Source organism: Pinus tabuliformis, chromosome 2_1 (assembly GCF_031772625.1).
Source record: "Pinus tabuliformis cultivar Carrire ecotype Pingquan chromosome 2_1, CPIR1, whole genome shotgun sequence".
Taxonomy (NCBI): Eukaryota; Viridiplantae; Streptophyta; class Pinopsida; order Pinales; family Pinaceae; genus Pinus; species Pinus tabuliformis.
Window position 1 is genome coordinate 156,045,274 of NC_142299.1, and position 16,778 is coordinate 156,062,051.

Here is a 16,778-nt window from a genome sequence, read left to right on the forward strand (position 1 = left end):
CCAAATACAATAGTAACAGGATAATCGACTATCAATTGCAAGCAAACTCTTTCCTATGACTGAAAATGACACTTACGACACTTTCAAATCAAAGGACGATAGTACGATTACGTTACTTTTTGCAAAGGAGAACTGAAAATGACTCAACAAATACACAAAAACATTTATAGTTCTTTTGCACAAAGGAGGTGGAATAACAGCAAGGAAAAGGGGTTTCAAACAGAGATATACTGATTACAGGTAGCAAAATTCATGAATAGAATTGAAAAGAATGAATCACAGAAACCAAAACTGAACAATGCCTAGTCTGATCAGCGCACCTGTAACACAGGGAATTTGAAATGAAACGCACCTACTACACTTGGGAAGTGCGCTGAATTTTAGATTCACAAAATAGTACCTACGCTGGGCCAGAGACAAGACTTTTCTTGGGTTCCAGGTCACAGTTTGCAGTTCAATTCATGGGTTTTGGCTGAGAAAATGGTAATAAGTAATGCAACAATCAGGGGTAGATCTAAGAAGGTTCTAAGAGCTACCACAAGGGGCAATCAGAGAGTTTGTGAATCAGTTGTTTAAGTCATAAACAAATCCTAGGGATTGACTGAAGCGACATTTATCTACTTTGCATTTGCATAGAAAATGCAGTTCGAAAGCTACCTGGCTCGACTGCAGGCTCCATCTGTAAGTTTATAAAATAGACAATAAGGAAGATAAACAAACAAACTAATTTGTCCCCAGCGGAGTCGCCATTTTGTTACAGGGAAAAGTGTCTACACAGAACTGCTTATCCCACTAAGGTGTGATAGCTACCTTAGAAACAAACAAAGTAAAGCTACTTTCGTTTTTCCTTTATGAAATATAGATGAGAGAAGAACAAAGAAGACCAACCTCTGCCTTGCGCTAATCTCCTAGTTCGATTCCTCTCTCTCTTGATAGTCTTTCGCTACTTGCTCCCTTGTACGCTCAGCTTCACAGAGTACCTGTAAGATCACAGTAGCATAGCACTATACAAGAACATGGATCTATAATCATAAACAATCTAGGATCATATGTAAATTGACCATACAAATGCATAAAACATAAATGACACAAGAGTATGGAGGAAAACTTGAATAGATTTTATTGATAAACAAGAAAAAGCCAAGGGAGTTACAACCAGTTGTTTTGACCCAGCATCATCCTCTCAGCAAGTAAGCCCCTCTTCACCTCATACAAAGCTTAGATCACCCAACACTATGATGTTGTCTCAAGAAACCAACAACAATTCCTTACAATATGCAAAATTCCAGCCTCTGGATCTCTGGGATGAGGGATCCATATATAGATATCTGTAAGGGAGATGAGTCTGCTTGTGATTTGATTAGTGTCTTCCCTCTGATAGTTCTTGCTTCCACTTGGAGATTTATGATCTCTTACTCATCCTTGGTCGAATTTAGAGAGGCAAGTGTCACAGGAGAAGTTTCTGGAAGATTCCATGCCTCTCCACCTCGCGGAATGACACTGCCATTTGTAATTCTCTCCCATCGTACCCCATAGAAGGGATTTTTGAAATGCAACGCACCCACACAGTGTATTTAGGTGAGATGCAACGCACTTTGCCTATGGAGCAGTTGAAATGATCCTGTTTTGACCAGTTCTGAGCAGTTTTTCATGGAGAACTTCTGGGAGAAGCTGTAATCAGTTGACCTTGTTCCTTTATGGGTTAGAACAACACTTTTAGGGACTTAGGAGCCCTTGGTTTATGGACATTTCATGCTTGGGGTTGTAGTGCCCAAAAATGTCTATAATAGAGTGCCATGTTCAAAGGAATGACTACTGCCAAACCACACTTTCTAATACTGAATGTAGTTGTATTGTCTACTTTCACTGTCTGATTAGTTTAGTGAGTCCAAACGGGTAAACTCGTCGATCTTTTCATATTTTAAGAGTCTGAAATGGATCATCAAAAGAGCGACTCTATGCCCTATCTGATTAGTTTAATGAGTCCAAATAAGCAAACTCGTCGATTTTTTCATGTTTTGAGAGTCTAGAAACGATCGTAAAAAGAGCGACTCTATACCTCGTCTGTTCAATTTAATAAGTCTAGATGAGACAACTCGGTGGTCTTTTCATATTTAGAGAGTCTAAAAAGATCGTGAAGAATGACTCCAAGGTGGTCCCTTTGTCATAGTTGTTAATCGGGTGCGACAAAAGGTTAATAGTATACCCAGATCGGTTACTTTTCCGTGAGTTAATCTATTGAATCCAGATAAAGAGAAACCTATGTTCAATAGATGTTGACCTCATTTTGTTAGGAGTACAAGGAGACAGACTAAACTCATTTTTCATCTTGAATTTTTTATGAGTCATGCAACAATAAACTCAACACCTTCATCAAATTTTAATGAGTCAAATGAAGAAAACTCAAGGTATTTTTTTCAGTTTATTAAGCAAGGAAAAAGAGGTAAAATAACTTCTCATTCCTTCTTCGTAGATTTAACGAGCCCAAAGAATGGTAAAAACTTAGGGATTTTTTCGATTTAAGAGCGAGAAATGGTCCCAAAAAAGCAAGTGCTCTGGTCGCTGCTGTAGATTTTTAATGAGCCCGGTGACAAAAACTCATGATTTTTCAGTTTAACGAGTGAGAAAAGTACCTAAAAGAATGCTGTGTAATCTTTATAATTTTTTAATGAGCATAGAGAAAAAACACGAGATTTTTTCAGTTTTATGAGCGAGAAAAAAGCACCTAAAAAGAATTCTCTAATGATCTTTTTTAGTTTAATGAGCTAGAAAAAGAGCAAAAAATAGTTGCTCGGGCTATCGTCGTATGTGTTTAATGAGCCCAACGATGAAAAACTCGGGGATTTTTCAGTTTTTGAGAGTGAGAAAATATCCCATAAAAGAAAAGCTCCTTGAGAATCGCATGTGGTGCTTTTACTGCTTTTCATTCTTGAGGGTATTTTCATCAGAAGTGGAAAAAAGTATAAAAAAGGCAGCAAATCCTATCCATATGGGTTCATCCATGATAAAAAATAATGGGGAATGGACTACTTCCTCGTTAATGATTTCAAAAAGTCATGTCTCCAAAAATAAATATAAGGAATTTTTTGAGCTTTCACATTCACCATTTTGACTATTTGAGAACTGTGAGAGCGTTTTGGAGCTAAAGAGGAGCATATTTTCCATAGACCATTGAAGGAGATCCGAGTGACCATTCGACATGCCATCAGTCCTAGGTAGAGGCTAAAACATTTCTCTATGAATTGCTTAACTTTTCTTATCAGTTTCTGGGGTGGATTTTTGCAGATCTGAGGTGCCCTAAAGCAGTATTTTCACACTAACACCCTCTGTCTGGCTTGTAGGGAGCATTAAACACCCTATATGACCTACTGGAGGGCATTAATCCTCCCTATGTACCACTAGGGGGAGCATTAGAGCTTGAGGGCACAGTTTAAAACCTCATGCGGTGATTCCTGAAGTTGTATTGCCCCATTTTGACTAATTTTTGGGTTATTTTGCATAGGTTTCAGGCCATAATGACTAGCCTATGGAAAGACTGGGCCCATGATAGCCAATAATTACTAAGGTGAAATGATCCAGCATGCATACTTTCTTTGCACTGTTACGGTTTATTGAAGTATGCAAAGTTGGAGCTAATGAAAGGGCAGGAGGATTTATTGAGACGGATTATCTAGTGCTAGGATGAACACGAGAAAGTGTTCAAGATTGGAGATCATGAGCTGGCTATTGACCGTGATGACATGTAATTTTTAACTGGTCTATTGTGCCATGGGGCATAGGCAAACCTAACCAGGGGTATGCCTGTTCCACGATCTACCCTAGAGGTGGTGCAATCCTACTGCATCCCTGAGAGTGGACTTGTCAGCAACAAGGTCTCCATAGAGAAGATAAGGTCTAGGTCTATGAGGGCCATTTTATGGTTGATTGTGTGGTTGGTAGGGTTAAGGAGTCCCCACATTACGACAAAGGCCCAACCGTTGCTTGCAATTGACTGTGTCCAGCCATAAATGTTCAACTGGTGTGAAGTAGTGCTTCACCAGTTGAAGGCAGAGTTAACTGCATGCAAGACTCAAACCCAACAATTTTTTGGGTATGGTACTTGGTGGGCTCCTGTATTGCAGCAATAATGTTGCAACTCCTAGGACTCCCTTCTTTACTTCTATCAACCCGGTAGTTCGAAACAAACTTGGAAGCGACGGTGCTGTATGCACAAGTACTATCTCTTGCCGCGACTGTCACTTGGTCAGCTGGCACAAGTCTGCTAGGAGCTTAAGCCAAATTCTATGAGCTCTTAGAAGAAGATTTTTAACTGATGGATGAAAGCTAACTCAAAGAAGGCTAATCTACTTGCAAAAAGAAACTAGAAATCTGAAAGGAAACGCAAACCCTAATTTCACCAGCTAGCCCTACTGATGCAAGAAAGAGGATGCAAGCTACTGAAAAAGATGCCATTGACTTCTAGGAAGGTAAAATGCATGTTTCTAAGCTACTTCTATAGTAACATCTGAAAAGAAACATCTTTTTGTATTTTTGAATAAGTTGTCAGAATTATCATGCATGTGCTTTGACTGTTTTGACTGTGCAGAGGTGGATTGGCGAGAGGAAATGCTTGCAGACAGTTGGGAAGGTTCAAAGAGGGCGTAAGGGGTCCCTAGCACCCTTCCAAAGAGATTCACAAAATTTGACTATTAAGAAACCGCGCTCGTGAGCTTCTACAGGAAGTCTGCAGGGGTTCTACAGGATGTTCAAAAATGGGATTTTGGAGGGTGGATGGAGGGAGAAAGGTGGAGAAGTGAGTATGGAGGTAGGATAAGGGTGTGAGGAGGTCCAGGACTTGGTGGATGGAGCTCAGGAGAAATGAAGATGGCTAGATTTGTTCAAGGAGGAGTGAAGCAATGTTGCACAAAAATTAGGGTTATGTGAGCAAATGGCAAACGTGAGGCAAGAATCCGCATTAGGGGATGGAGCTGATGGGATTGATGGGTTATGGGCAGATAGAGAAGTAGTATGGCTGCTCTGCAAGTTGTTTCTTCAACTGAACCAACGAAGACTTGGAAAATCAGAGACCTAGTTACATTAACCTAATCTAATCTAGCTAACAGTAAAGAGAATGAACAGAAGTTTATTTGCAATGAAACCATGTATGCTAACTATTCAATGAAGAAATCAAGAATCTGAACATGTAACCAACTTCTACAAATAGAAATCGAACACTAATGATTGCATGGCAAAGCAAGGACAATGTTTTTGGTGGCAGCAAGGTCACCTTGATCCCAGCTCTTGATCCCACTGAGGGAGAGGTGAAATCAGAGGTGCTTGATGGCCTTTTTCTGAAGCTCTTCCCTGTTCATAACCTATCAACTCAATCTGAACATCAAAAGCCTTTCTAATCATCAACAATGACATAGGTAATCAGCAAGATTTTAATCTACTTAACAGAAATTATTTTGCAAAGACATAAAGAACAAATAACAATACATAAAGGAAGCCTGGCACTTGGGTTGGGTCCAAACCCAAGAGCTATAGGTTCCTATAAAGAACTTAGAGTTGATGCCAAATAGAGCTGCTTTTCATTACCCAAAAATAATCATGTCACAAGAAAGTAATAAAGCAGTAGCTACAAAAATGAGTTGAGATAATGATAGCGCTATGGTGCAAAACCCAACAGTTCCAAAAGTAAACTACGAAGGCTGAGGCCTTCCTATTTATGCACTACGAGGGTCCTAGAAGCCCTCCTTAACTCAAAGGACTCAGCTGTTCAAACTGCCAGTAAACAGTCACTCTTCACAAAGCTGCTCGGCTGCCTTTAGGATTCGTTTTGGTGGCCTACTGAGCTCCGAGTTGAGGGTAGAGATTTCGAGGAAGGGCCATTTAATACAAGAGACAACCTCCCTACAAATCCTCACCCTTGCTCCCTCATGCTTGGCTGTCACCTGGCTCATAATTGCTTGGCTTTGCTCCAAAATTTGTCCAAAAGACCTGAAATAATGACGTATTAGCCTCCTTGGTAAAGTGACCACCCTTATTCATTCAAATAACATAAACATACTAAAAAAACGTGCATAATCTATGAAAAATGGTGGATTGATCAAGGACAATTAGGCAAAATGAGCCTAATAAGTTACCTAATTCGGGGCTCATCATCACCCCCCTGCTAAATGGGTTGCTCATCCTCTGAGAAACTAGTCTAGCTCCTCATCCTTGATTGCCTTGATCGCCTCTCTCACATCCCAGGCCTTCACGGTGATATCTTCTTCCCGGTCATGAAATCCTGCTTTCCATTCCACTTCCTCCCACTGTCTATTTTCCTCCTCTTTCTTAACTCCTTCTAGCAATCCCAAAAGCAAGGGAGGACTGAAATTCAGGCCAATCCAATTGGTCTGTAGATGTTGCATTAACTATTTGTAGAGAGGTACCCTTGCCAAGGCCTCCCTCATCCTGGTGGGAGAGTGGTATTTCCTTATCTTCAAGTTGTGAGCAGTGTGTTCCACCGCCTTGTGCAGGCATGAAGGCAGTTATCCCCCAATAGTCTCTCCATATCCTCAAAGTGGGCAATAGCTTGAGCCTGTTGCTCAATGTATTCTGGTAAATATTGAGGGCTATTGGCCAAGTGCTAGTGGGCGCTTATCACTGCTGAGGGGTCATCCGACTCTGCTCTAATCATTAGTGGCTCACTGACTTGTCTGCCTATGATACTGTGGACCTTTGCTACCATTTTTTCTTCATGATTCATCCAAGAGGCCATGACCATAAGTTGGACATCTCCTATCACGGTGTTGGGATCCCATGCATTCATGTTTGGAAGGGCTAATTTGTGCAACTAAAACTCTGATAATTTGGCCCTGTCCTCTGATGAACTACTGCCACATAAAGCTACAAATTGATGATAATTTTTAAATGGAGTGATGCCCCTTTGGGCCAAGGTGTTACTCTGAAACTGTAACAACTGATCCTTAAGGTATAGGGCATATGATTTGGCAGGCTGCCTACACTACAGAGCTTCCATCGCCTAGCTGGCCATGTAGGCCAGTTGGGCCTCCTTTTCTCGTACCTGCTGTTTCAGAGACTGTATCTCCTGGCCTGCTTGCAATTCCTTCTCATGTAGCTGTCTATTTAGTGTCTCAATTTCAGCCTGCAACCTTTCTCTTCTTTGCTGCTCATCAGGGGTTTCTTTGTCTGTTATGGGCTCTTTCTTTTGCTATTTTTCTCCCAGGATGTGAGGCCTGTCTTCCTTTTTCTATCCGTGTAGTTGTAGCTGCTGTTTAAGCAGCTCGTTTTATTCCTATAGCTTGGCCCGCTAGCTGCTCTCCACATGCCGTACCATAGCCAATTCATTTCTTGCCTCTTTGAGTTGTTCCTCCAAGGGACCTATATCTGCCACACCCTTGGACTTAGCGATCTTCATCCAAGTGTGGGTCCTCACTCTCTCTTCTTCTAGTGCAAGGAAAAGAGGCACTGTGAATTTTTTGGGAATGATCTTTCCGGCCTCTAAGAAGTTATAGTAGGAGCCAAAGCTGGGCTAGGGGCTAGGTTCCACAATGTTCTCCACCTTTTCTTCCTCCTATGGTGATTTAGCTGCCTATCCTTCCATTTCTTTGGTCTCCTTTAGCCTAGCTAGTGTTTCCTGTAGAACAGTCTCAGCATCCTGTAGAGAGGCCTTTGTGTCCAACATTTTCATTCTTTCTCTCCAGGTGGATGTCTTCGGGCTTCCCCATTCGTAGGTGATGGATGCCTTTGAGGGAGACCTCTCCTTTTGTGTAGCTAGGTTGTCTAAAATCATGATTGGCTCTTTTGACGGTGGCTGGGGTCTACCAATTTTTATCCACATACTCCTTCTTGCCTTAAAATACATTGAAGGCTCCCTCTTTCGCTTCCCTTTTTGATTTGGAGATGTGCTTAGGGTAGCTAGCACAGTTGTTGCCTCCCTAGCTAAAATCTCAGGTGATTTTTCCTTTTGTTGCCCTGTCTCCATGCTTCCTATAGAAAGTCCTGTGTCGACTGTTTTCTGGCTTCCTGTATAAACTATTTTCTGGCTTCCTATAAAAACTGTCTTCACTGTTTCGGTCTGCTTGGCTAGGGGTGTCTTCCCTTTTAATTTTGGTGTGGTTGCCTTGGTTGTGTCCTCACTTGTTTGGACTTTTTCAATCCTCTCTGCCCTGCTCTGCAATCTCTTCTCCCTGGGTGTTTGTGCCATTGTTCCTCCCACAGTTTTAGGCTTTGCAACTTGGCCTTTTCCTCATTTCTCTTCTTGTTCTGTATGTGGCGGTCTGTCCTGTGTTTCTTTTCCACTGGATTTCTCTTCTACCTCAATGTGTTCCCTTTCTTCACTACTGGATGAAGTGAGTTCCTCGGCCAGAATTCGAATATCATCATCCTTGGACATGTTGCGGAAAATCTCCCAAGAGAGAGGGACAGTGTAGGTATGGAGGGCATCTTCCACTAGAAGCTTGATAAGCCCATGATGGGCTAGCTGATCCAGTGTCCCTTCCTTCAATTTTGTGCCACACTCAATTAATGATTGTAGGAGGAAATAGGGGATGCTTAACTTTTGTTCTAGAGGTAAATCTATCCCATGTCTGAGTTCGCTCAGCAACCGGAAGTGATAGCCGTAAACAATACTGAACCTCCCCTCACAATTACTGTAGTTCATGATCTGAAAGCTGACTTCACTCCAAAAAGGATGTAGGATGGCTCTCCGGACCCCATTCTTGTCTTCTGCAAACTGTTCCTCTGGTAGGAAGAATTATTTCTTGGCTTTTTGGCCCAATGCCCTCTCCTCTTTGCTCCAGGGTATCCCTAATGGCAGATCAGTAACTCGACTAATGAGTTGTGGGGTAAGCTTTAGGGTCAACCCTCTGAAATTCACAGTGGCCAATGTCTTTGATTTAGGCTACAGGGACATTAAGAACTCTTCTGTTACCTCATCGTCATGACCTTGAATTCTATCACAAAAGGTCATCCAATTGGCACGGGTGAAGAGGTTCACCACCTCGAGATGTTCATGCAATTTCCTGGAATCCGAGGGTTCCTTCCTGATAAACCCCCCTAGCATGATGAGAGTGCTCTGTTTTGTGCTCCGAGTAGAAAGTACTTGCTGTTTTATGGTTTCCTTCTTCGAACTTGAAGACAATATCCCTCAGGTGTTTATGTTTTAACCTTGCACCAATTCCCTGGTTTTAAAAACTCGACTGTCTGTGTACAGAAGGAAGACTTGGGTTTCCCCAGACAGAGTGCAGAGCTCAATTTCCACCCCCCAGCATACATATAACCATGTAAAATTCACATTTTTTCTTACACAGGTTAGCCCTGACAGTGCTTTAACTTTTCTACAGGAGGAATTTTCTTCAAGAACCGTGGAGAAAAAATTGGACGCAAAACCAACGAAGAAATTTCATGCAACCACAAGTAAACTTCTATTTTGACTCACAGGTAGACTTGTCTCTAACCCTCCAATTCAAGACAACTCAATTCACCATGTTTTGGACATACACCATGCATTGGAAGGGTTTTTTCGAGCCTACCTCTCTTCGAAACTGCAATTTTGACGCAGAAAGTCCAGGTTTGTCTGCTCTGGGAGGCTATGCCATGTTCCCTGTAGAGCTTCTTCCTGTAGAATGCTTTGTCAGCTTCTGGAGGATGCTACGGTGCTTTTGAATGAGCCTGGGATGCCCGAGAATTTTGAAACAAGCCGAGAAGCTCGAGCTAACAGACTGTGGAGGAGGAGGACGCGTACCTCGCTGAGAACAGTTGCAAGTGTAAATGACAGCGGTTAGCGTGAGTTCTTCGGCCGAGAATTTTTGAATTATGGAAAAATTCATGATGAGGGAGTGAGGTGGCCAGGCCGATCTGTTAGCCAAAGTCATGGCCATCATTCCTCTGTGTGTCTCTAACCGCCATTACCTTTCCTCTGCCATTAACCGCAACCACCACTGCCAATCCTGCTGATTCTCCCCGACTGGACACTCCCCACGTGTTGGCTTCATGTCTCTTTGGTGAATTCAAATGTAACCGAGCTTGTTTCGATCCCACGAAGCCATTCGACTGACTATGGGTGGCCAGTTGACTGGCCACCAAATTCGTTCAATCCGAACCATTTCACAGACATGCAGTTTTTGGAATATAGTCTATGCAATTTGACGAATAAGGTTAGACACTTACCTGTGTGGCCGTGGACGTGTTCTGTAGGCTTCAGGACTTGGAACGATGGCTTCGCTCATTTCTGCTTCATGCACAGGTGCTGGAACTCCTTCTTTCATTAGTTGATGCTGTATGCACGGCTTTGGGACCCGATTCTTTGGTTGTAAACACTGCATGCACAGGTTCTGTCTGGTTTCAGCTGTCGAGGATGTGTTCACATCGAAGCAGAGCTTTTTACATGTCCCCTGTGTCAATTTTAGCTGCTACTGACTCCATAGTATGTGCTCCAAATGGATCAGCTGCTACAGGATTCTTGTAGGATATCTTGTAGTTGCTTCTCCTCTTGGGATGCAGGCTTAAACGAGCAGGGTTTTATTCGCTGATGAAGAGTCCTGATGGGGCTTTGACAGGTAGAGTGTGTGAGCCTTTGTGTGCTTGATTTTTCACTTGGAAAAAAATTTCAATCTGAGGAAAATAGGGCTCTTTGTATGACCATGCAGGAATACATAACCAGGTGGTTGCAATGGCGGTGGAAAGAGATGAAACAGGTGATGGATGGAAGAGAGGGGTGGCTGAAGGCCTAATCAATAGACTCCAAGCTTCAAATCCCCTTCCAAAATCGAAGTTGGCCTGCTCGAAGGCTCTACAGGATGTTTCCTGTAGAAATGCAGAACTTCCTGTAGAAAGCCCAAAAACTTCATGTAGAAAGCCCAGAACTTCCTGTAGGAGGTGGAATCTCGACCCGAATGTGATCAAATCTTGGGAAAAGTGAGTGGCTATGGAGGGAGTGTTTATAAGGATGTCCTGTAGCCTGGTACAGACCCCTGTCCTCATTTTGCATGACCTTCTTTATCTATAATGTATTCCCTGCAACCTGCAATAATTTTACAGAGATTAGACCTCTTTCTTTTCTTTTTCTTTTTTTTCTTTTTTCTCTTTTTTTTTTTTTTCCTTTTTCTTGAGAGACAGCAAGGGTTCCTCCATGAGGTTTGCACCCTCACTATCTGCCCTGGGTGCCTCAGAAATTTTTTCATCCAAGGATATTTTTTATTCCATTTCTTTATTTTCTGAGGGACAACAGCGGAACCTCCATGAGGTTTTCACCCCCACTATCTCCCCTGGGCGCCTCAGAGAGGTTTTCACCTAGGGATCTTTCTATTCCCTTTTTTTTTGGATGATCAAGGTGTGGGTGGAATAGAGGCAGAGCCCTGCTCCACTACCAACACTAATTTTTCCAAAGTTTCAATGAACTTCTGCCTCAAAAGGGGTTTCCTGTAGATTTTCAATCGATGCCCCTTGACAAGCATGGGGATGGCCTCTTCATCAATGGTCTTGATGAGGACTGAACCATTTTAATTACATTTCTCCACTGTATATGGTCCTAACCATCTTGTCCTCAGCTTCCCTTTGAAATCATTTTTATCTTGAGTCATACAACAGTGCCCAATCTCCCGGCTGGAATTGATTTTTGTTAAGGTGCCGGTCATGCCATATCTTCCTCTGAAGTTGAACTACTTCTGAGTGGAGGAGGGCCTGCATTCACTGTTTGTCTAATCCATTTAGCTGCAGTAATATTTCACGTTGAGCATGGCTGAGATCTAGGTCTAGCTGAGCTGCCACCCTCAATGTGTTGTACTCAAACTCTATGGGCAGCGAAGCTTTCTTCTCGTAGACTAGCTCATATGGTGTGAAACCTGTTGTAGTCTTCCAAGTGGTGTTGTAGGCCCAGGTGGCCTCAACCAGGCGATCTGTCCAATCCTTTCTGCTGCTGCTCACCACCTTAGTCAAAATCCCTTCCAATGCTCTATTAGTGACTTCCACCTGCCCATTTGCTTGTGGATGATATGGGGTGGAAGTCCTGTGCTTGATCTTGTGATGAGCGAGCAAGTCTTCAATCAGGTTAGAGGTGAACTGGCTTCCTTGATCGGTGACTAACTCTCTTGGGTAGCCAAACTTGTAGAAGATATTTTCCCTTAAAAACTCAACCACCTTTTCTTCTGTTGCTGCTTTGATTGCCTTTGTTTCTGCCCACTTTGTTAGATAGTCGGTGCACACAATGATGTAAGACCTTTGCTTTGAAGGAGGGTTGATAGGACCCACAAAATCCATGCCCCACTTCTCAAATGGCTCGAAGGTCACTTGAGGTTGGAGAGGCATTTCATCCCTTGGAGTCGGTTTCCCCATCCTCTGACATCGGTCACACTTGTTGATGTATCTTTTGACATCTTGGTGAAGAGTAGGCCAATAGTAGCCTGCCTGTAGAATTTTGAAAGCAATCCTTTTTGTTGTGGCCTCCACAAGGTCTGTCATGACAGGTTAGGAGGATGTCAAAGACTTCCTCCTCCCTAACACAATGCCTCAAGATCTGATCAGGGCCAAGTTTAAACAGGTTGCCCCCGATCCAAGTGAACGGGGCACTCTTCCTCACAATTCTTCTCTTCTCCTTTGAGGATAGATGCGGAGGGAATTGTGCTGAGACCAAGTAATTTTCTATATCAGCAAACCATGGAAAGCGTACTGAGATAGCAAACAAATGTTCATATGGCATCTGGTCATCCACTGTCCCTTCTTCACCTACAGGCAAATCCAATCTAGACAAGAAGTCAGCAACAAATTTTCTTTACCTGGCTTGTCGACAATAGTCAAATCAAATTGCTGCAACAAAAGTAACCATCTAATGATACGAGAATTTACATCAGGCTTATTCATTAAGTATCTAATCACAGCTTGATCAGTGTGTATGAATGTTTGATAACCATTGATATAGTGTCTGAACTTGTTTAGGGAATGGACTACAGCTAGGAACTCTTTCTTGGTTATAGTATAGTTCATTTATGCCTTGGGCAGGTTTTTGCTGACGAAGTATATGGCATATGGTAGTTTCTCCTCAACTTGTCCTAAGGCTGCCCCTATGGCTTTGTTCAATACATCAGTGTGGATGTGGAAAGGTAGGGCCCAGTTTGGACCTCTTAAGATCGGGGTGGACACCATCTTATCTTTCAACTCATCCAGAGCCCCTTGATAGTCGTCAGTCCATTTAAACTCAACATCTTTCCCTAAGAGGCCAAATAATGGTGAGGCTAGCTTACTAAAATCTTTAATGAATCTTCGATAATATCCTGCTAAGCCTAGGAAACTTCGAACATCTCTCACCTTTTGAGGAGGTGGGACCTTTTGGATGATAGCAATCTTGTTACGATCCACCTGTAATCCTTGCAGAGAAATGGTATGACCTAGCACAGTCCCTTCAGTCATCTGGAATTCACATTTTTCAAGACTTAGGGATAGGTTCATCTCAATGCACTTGGTTAGAACTTTTCCCAGGTTAGTCAATGCTTCTTGGAAGTTGGACCCATAAGGAGTAAAGTCATCCATATAAATTTCTACCGAATCGTGGACCAACTTAGAAAATATGCTCAATACTGCTCTCTGGAAAGTGGCAAGAGCATTGCATAGCCCAAAGGGAAGCACTTGGTAGGCAAAGGTACCCCATGGAATAGTGAAGGGGGTCTTATCTTGGTCCTCTAGGATGATTTGGATCTGATTATACCCACTGAACCCATCTAGGAAAGAGAAGAACTTCTTCCCTGCCAGTCCATCCAACACTTGATCTATGAAAGGAAAAGGGAAATGGTATTTCTTGGTGGCTTTGTTAATTTCTCGGTAATCTACGCAGATTCTCCACTTCTCGTTCTTCTTGGGCACAAGCACTAGAGGTGAGACCCACTCACTATCGGAGATGGGGTAGACGAATCCTGCATCCAACAAGTTTTGCAATTCTTCTTTGACAATGTCTTTAAGGGTTGGGTTCATTCTCCTCTGAGGCTGCCTAACTAGTTTAAAATCTTCTTTAATGTAAATGTGATGGGTACAGACCAAAGGATGGACTCCTTTCATCTCCTTATAGCTCCAAGCGAAAGCATCCAAATGATTGTTTAGTAAACTACACAGCTCCTTCTCCTGGGAGGGAGATAGGGAGGAGCTGATCTTTAAGGCTCTTTCGGGGCCAAATTCCACATTCTTAATTCTGGGAGAGGTCAGATCAGTCACACAGAGGTTCACTAAAGTGCTGGCTTGGGTACCCTCCACCAACTCTTCTAAGGACAATGCACTGGGAGGTGGATTTTGAATCAGCTTCTTAAGCAAGTCATCCTCGGTTTGAGGGCCTCCCCTGGTGGTTTCTACTGTGCACAATGGTGCAGAGTAGACCTCACCCTCATCTCCCTCTTCCAACCAGAGTGGTAAGTCATGTTTTAGCAAAGGTTGGGCAGGAGGGTATAGAACTAGTTGCTTAGACATAGGCCCATTCTTGATGGTCATGCTTCTAGCTCGAAAACTAATGTAAGCATCTGCAGTGGCTAACCAAGGCCTTCCCAAGATGAGGGGGTATCCAGTGAGCTTTGCCTTTGGCTAAAGGACCAAGAAGTCCGTAGGGTACTCCCAAGAGTCAATAGAGACCAAGACATCTTCCACAATCCCTTCAGGAGTCACAATGGAGCGATCTGCTAACTGCAGGACTGTCGAGGTCTTCCTTAAGGAACTCTGAATGTTGAGTTTAAGCATGGTGTCCCTGGTCATCACATTAATGGCAGCCCCTAGATCAGTCAAGGTATAGGGGATAATGGTGCCATTGATGTGGACATCAACTATAGGACTCCCAGGGTCCAAATAATTTGGACAGATTACTTGCCCCAACATTAGATCGGACAGTTGTCCTATGACATTGATAATTGAGGCATCTCTCTTTCGCCTGCCTGGGTGCCTGAAACACTTCTCCTTAATCAATTTGTTGTATATTGGTACATCTTTTATGGCCTGGAGAAGCGGTATTTCACACACAACTGTTTAAGTTCTCCCAGAAGTTCAGTCTCCTCTGGGTTTGGTTGTGTGGTTACTGTTAGTCACTCAAGAAAGGGTGGAATGGCTTTGGGTTCACTTTCTTGTTTCTATTCCTTGTCCTCCAGGGGAGGAGTTTGGCGATCTGGAAGGGTCTTCCCAGATCGCAGGTTGATCTCTTGGATCTCCACAGCATAGGTAGGGCATGTTGTCTCCCCAGTGTATACCTGCTGGGCCTGTCGGTTGTTGGGGTTTGGGTTCGGTTGAGCAGGCATCTGGGGTTGTCTTGGAGGAGCAGGAGGTAATGGTTGTGGCTGAGCCGATGGTGGAGGCAGAATGGTAGGAGAAGAGTTTTATTGGGGCCTCCACCCTGGTTGAGGTGCATTCCACTGAGGTTGTGGCTAGACATGTGAATGAAACGAATGAGCAGTGGGTTGATTATGGTATTGACATGGATAAGACCACGGAGGAGGTGCGGACAAGGAAGGATGAGTAGGGGGACCCCAAGAAGGTATGTGAGCATATTGGTTGGGGCTATAATAAGCTTGGGATGTCCCTTACATCCCCTGCTAGTAAGGTCTGGGCCCATGCGGCCTCCTTTGGTTGAGGAAGAAGGGAGGTTTAGTGGTTGCCTCAGTCCCTTGATTCATGGCTTTAAATCTGCGCAAGGTTGGGCATTGGTTTGTGGGGTGGTTTTCCTCACAAATGAAGCATACCTCTACTGAGTGAAATGGACACTCATTCTTAGGGTGCTTCCTCGTACATCTAGGACAAAAAATGGCCAAAGCCCTCTCAGCTTCCTCTTTCTTTTGTTGGATCCGAAAAGTATCAAGTTGCATGGCAATGGTCTGTCTCATCTCACTTTTGAGGTCTTCCATCTGATTAGCAAACTCATGCTTGGAGAAGGTGGTACTAGCTGAAAGTGGATTCCCCCTACCTCTTTTCCGGGCTGCCCTAGAATGGTTTCTAAACACAGTCTTTATGTCTTCATAAGGTAGTTGATAGATGTCTTCTCCAACTAGCATATGAAGGGTATCTAGAAGGTCTTCAGGGACTCCTCAAAGTAGAACCAGCTTCAGATATTTAGGGTCAAGTGTGCACTTGGCCCATTTATAGCTGAGTTGGAACCTTTCCTCGTAGTCTTCTAAAGACTCATCATTTCCCATGGTCATCTGAAAGATTTATCCCTTTGTTTCGTTTGCCCTACAGCAGTCCTGGTATTTATTGTTAAAGACTTGTTGCATCTGAGTGCAAGTGGTGATACTGTTTCCAAGTAACCCCATGAACCAGCACAGTGCTGCATCCTTGAGGGTAGAGGGAAAGAGTTTCAACTTTTTCTCGTCTTCTGCATAGTTATAAGTTCAACAAAGAACAACAAACTCAAACAGGAAGGTATCAGGGTCTTAGTGGTCAATCCATGGAAATGAGGTAAGACTGAGGGACTTATGTTTTTCATCTTCATGTCCCCGTTGGTCTCTCGGATGGGGAAGGTACCTTCTATTCTCTGATCATCTTCTCTACCATTTCTGTTTTTAGCCATGGTCTCAAAAGGAATGTTTTCTTGCTCTTCTTCTATTATAGGTTCTTCATATATCTTAGGAGGTTCACCTATAGGTTCTTCTGGGTCACTGCCACCAAAGAAGAGAGAAGGGTGACTCAGTGAAGTAGTGGGGGTGTTGGGTAGGAATTTTCTGGTATTATCTCTGTTCCTGCGAGGCATGAAAATATTTTTGGTTGCTTTTGATTTTTTCTGCTTGTACCTATAAAACTGAAATAGATGGAATTGCGACTAACTAAAATCTATC

General features: G+C 43.1%; 1 protein-coding gene across 1 annotated transcript in view; it reads left to right on the forward strand.

The window, feature by feature from the left end:
* The window catches only part of LOC149199205 (uncharacterized), a 46,827-nt gene extending 37,054 nt beyond the window's left edge, over window positions 1-9,773 (forward strand). The window contains exon 2 of the mRNA XM_089400485.1: window positions 9,599-9,773. Coding sequence (XP_089256611.1) covers window positions 9,599-9,773 — 175 coding nt within the window. The remainder of the gene's footprint in view (window positions 1-9,598) is intronic.
* The last annotated feature ends 7,005 nt before the right edge of the window (window positions 9,774-16,778 follow it).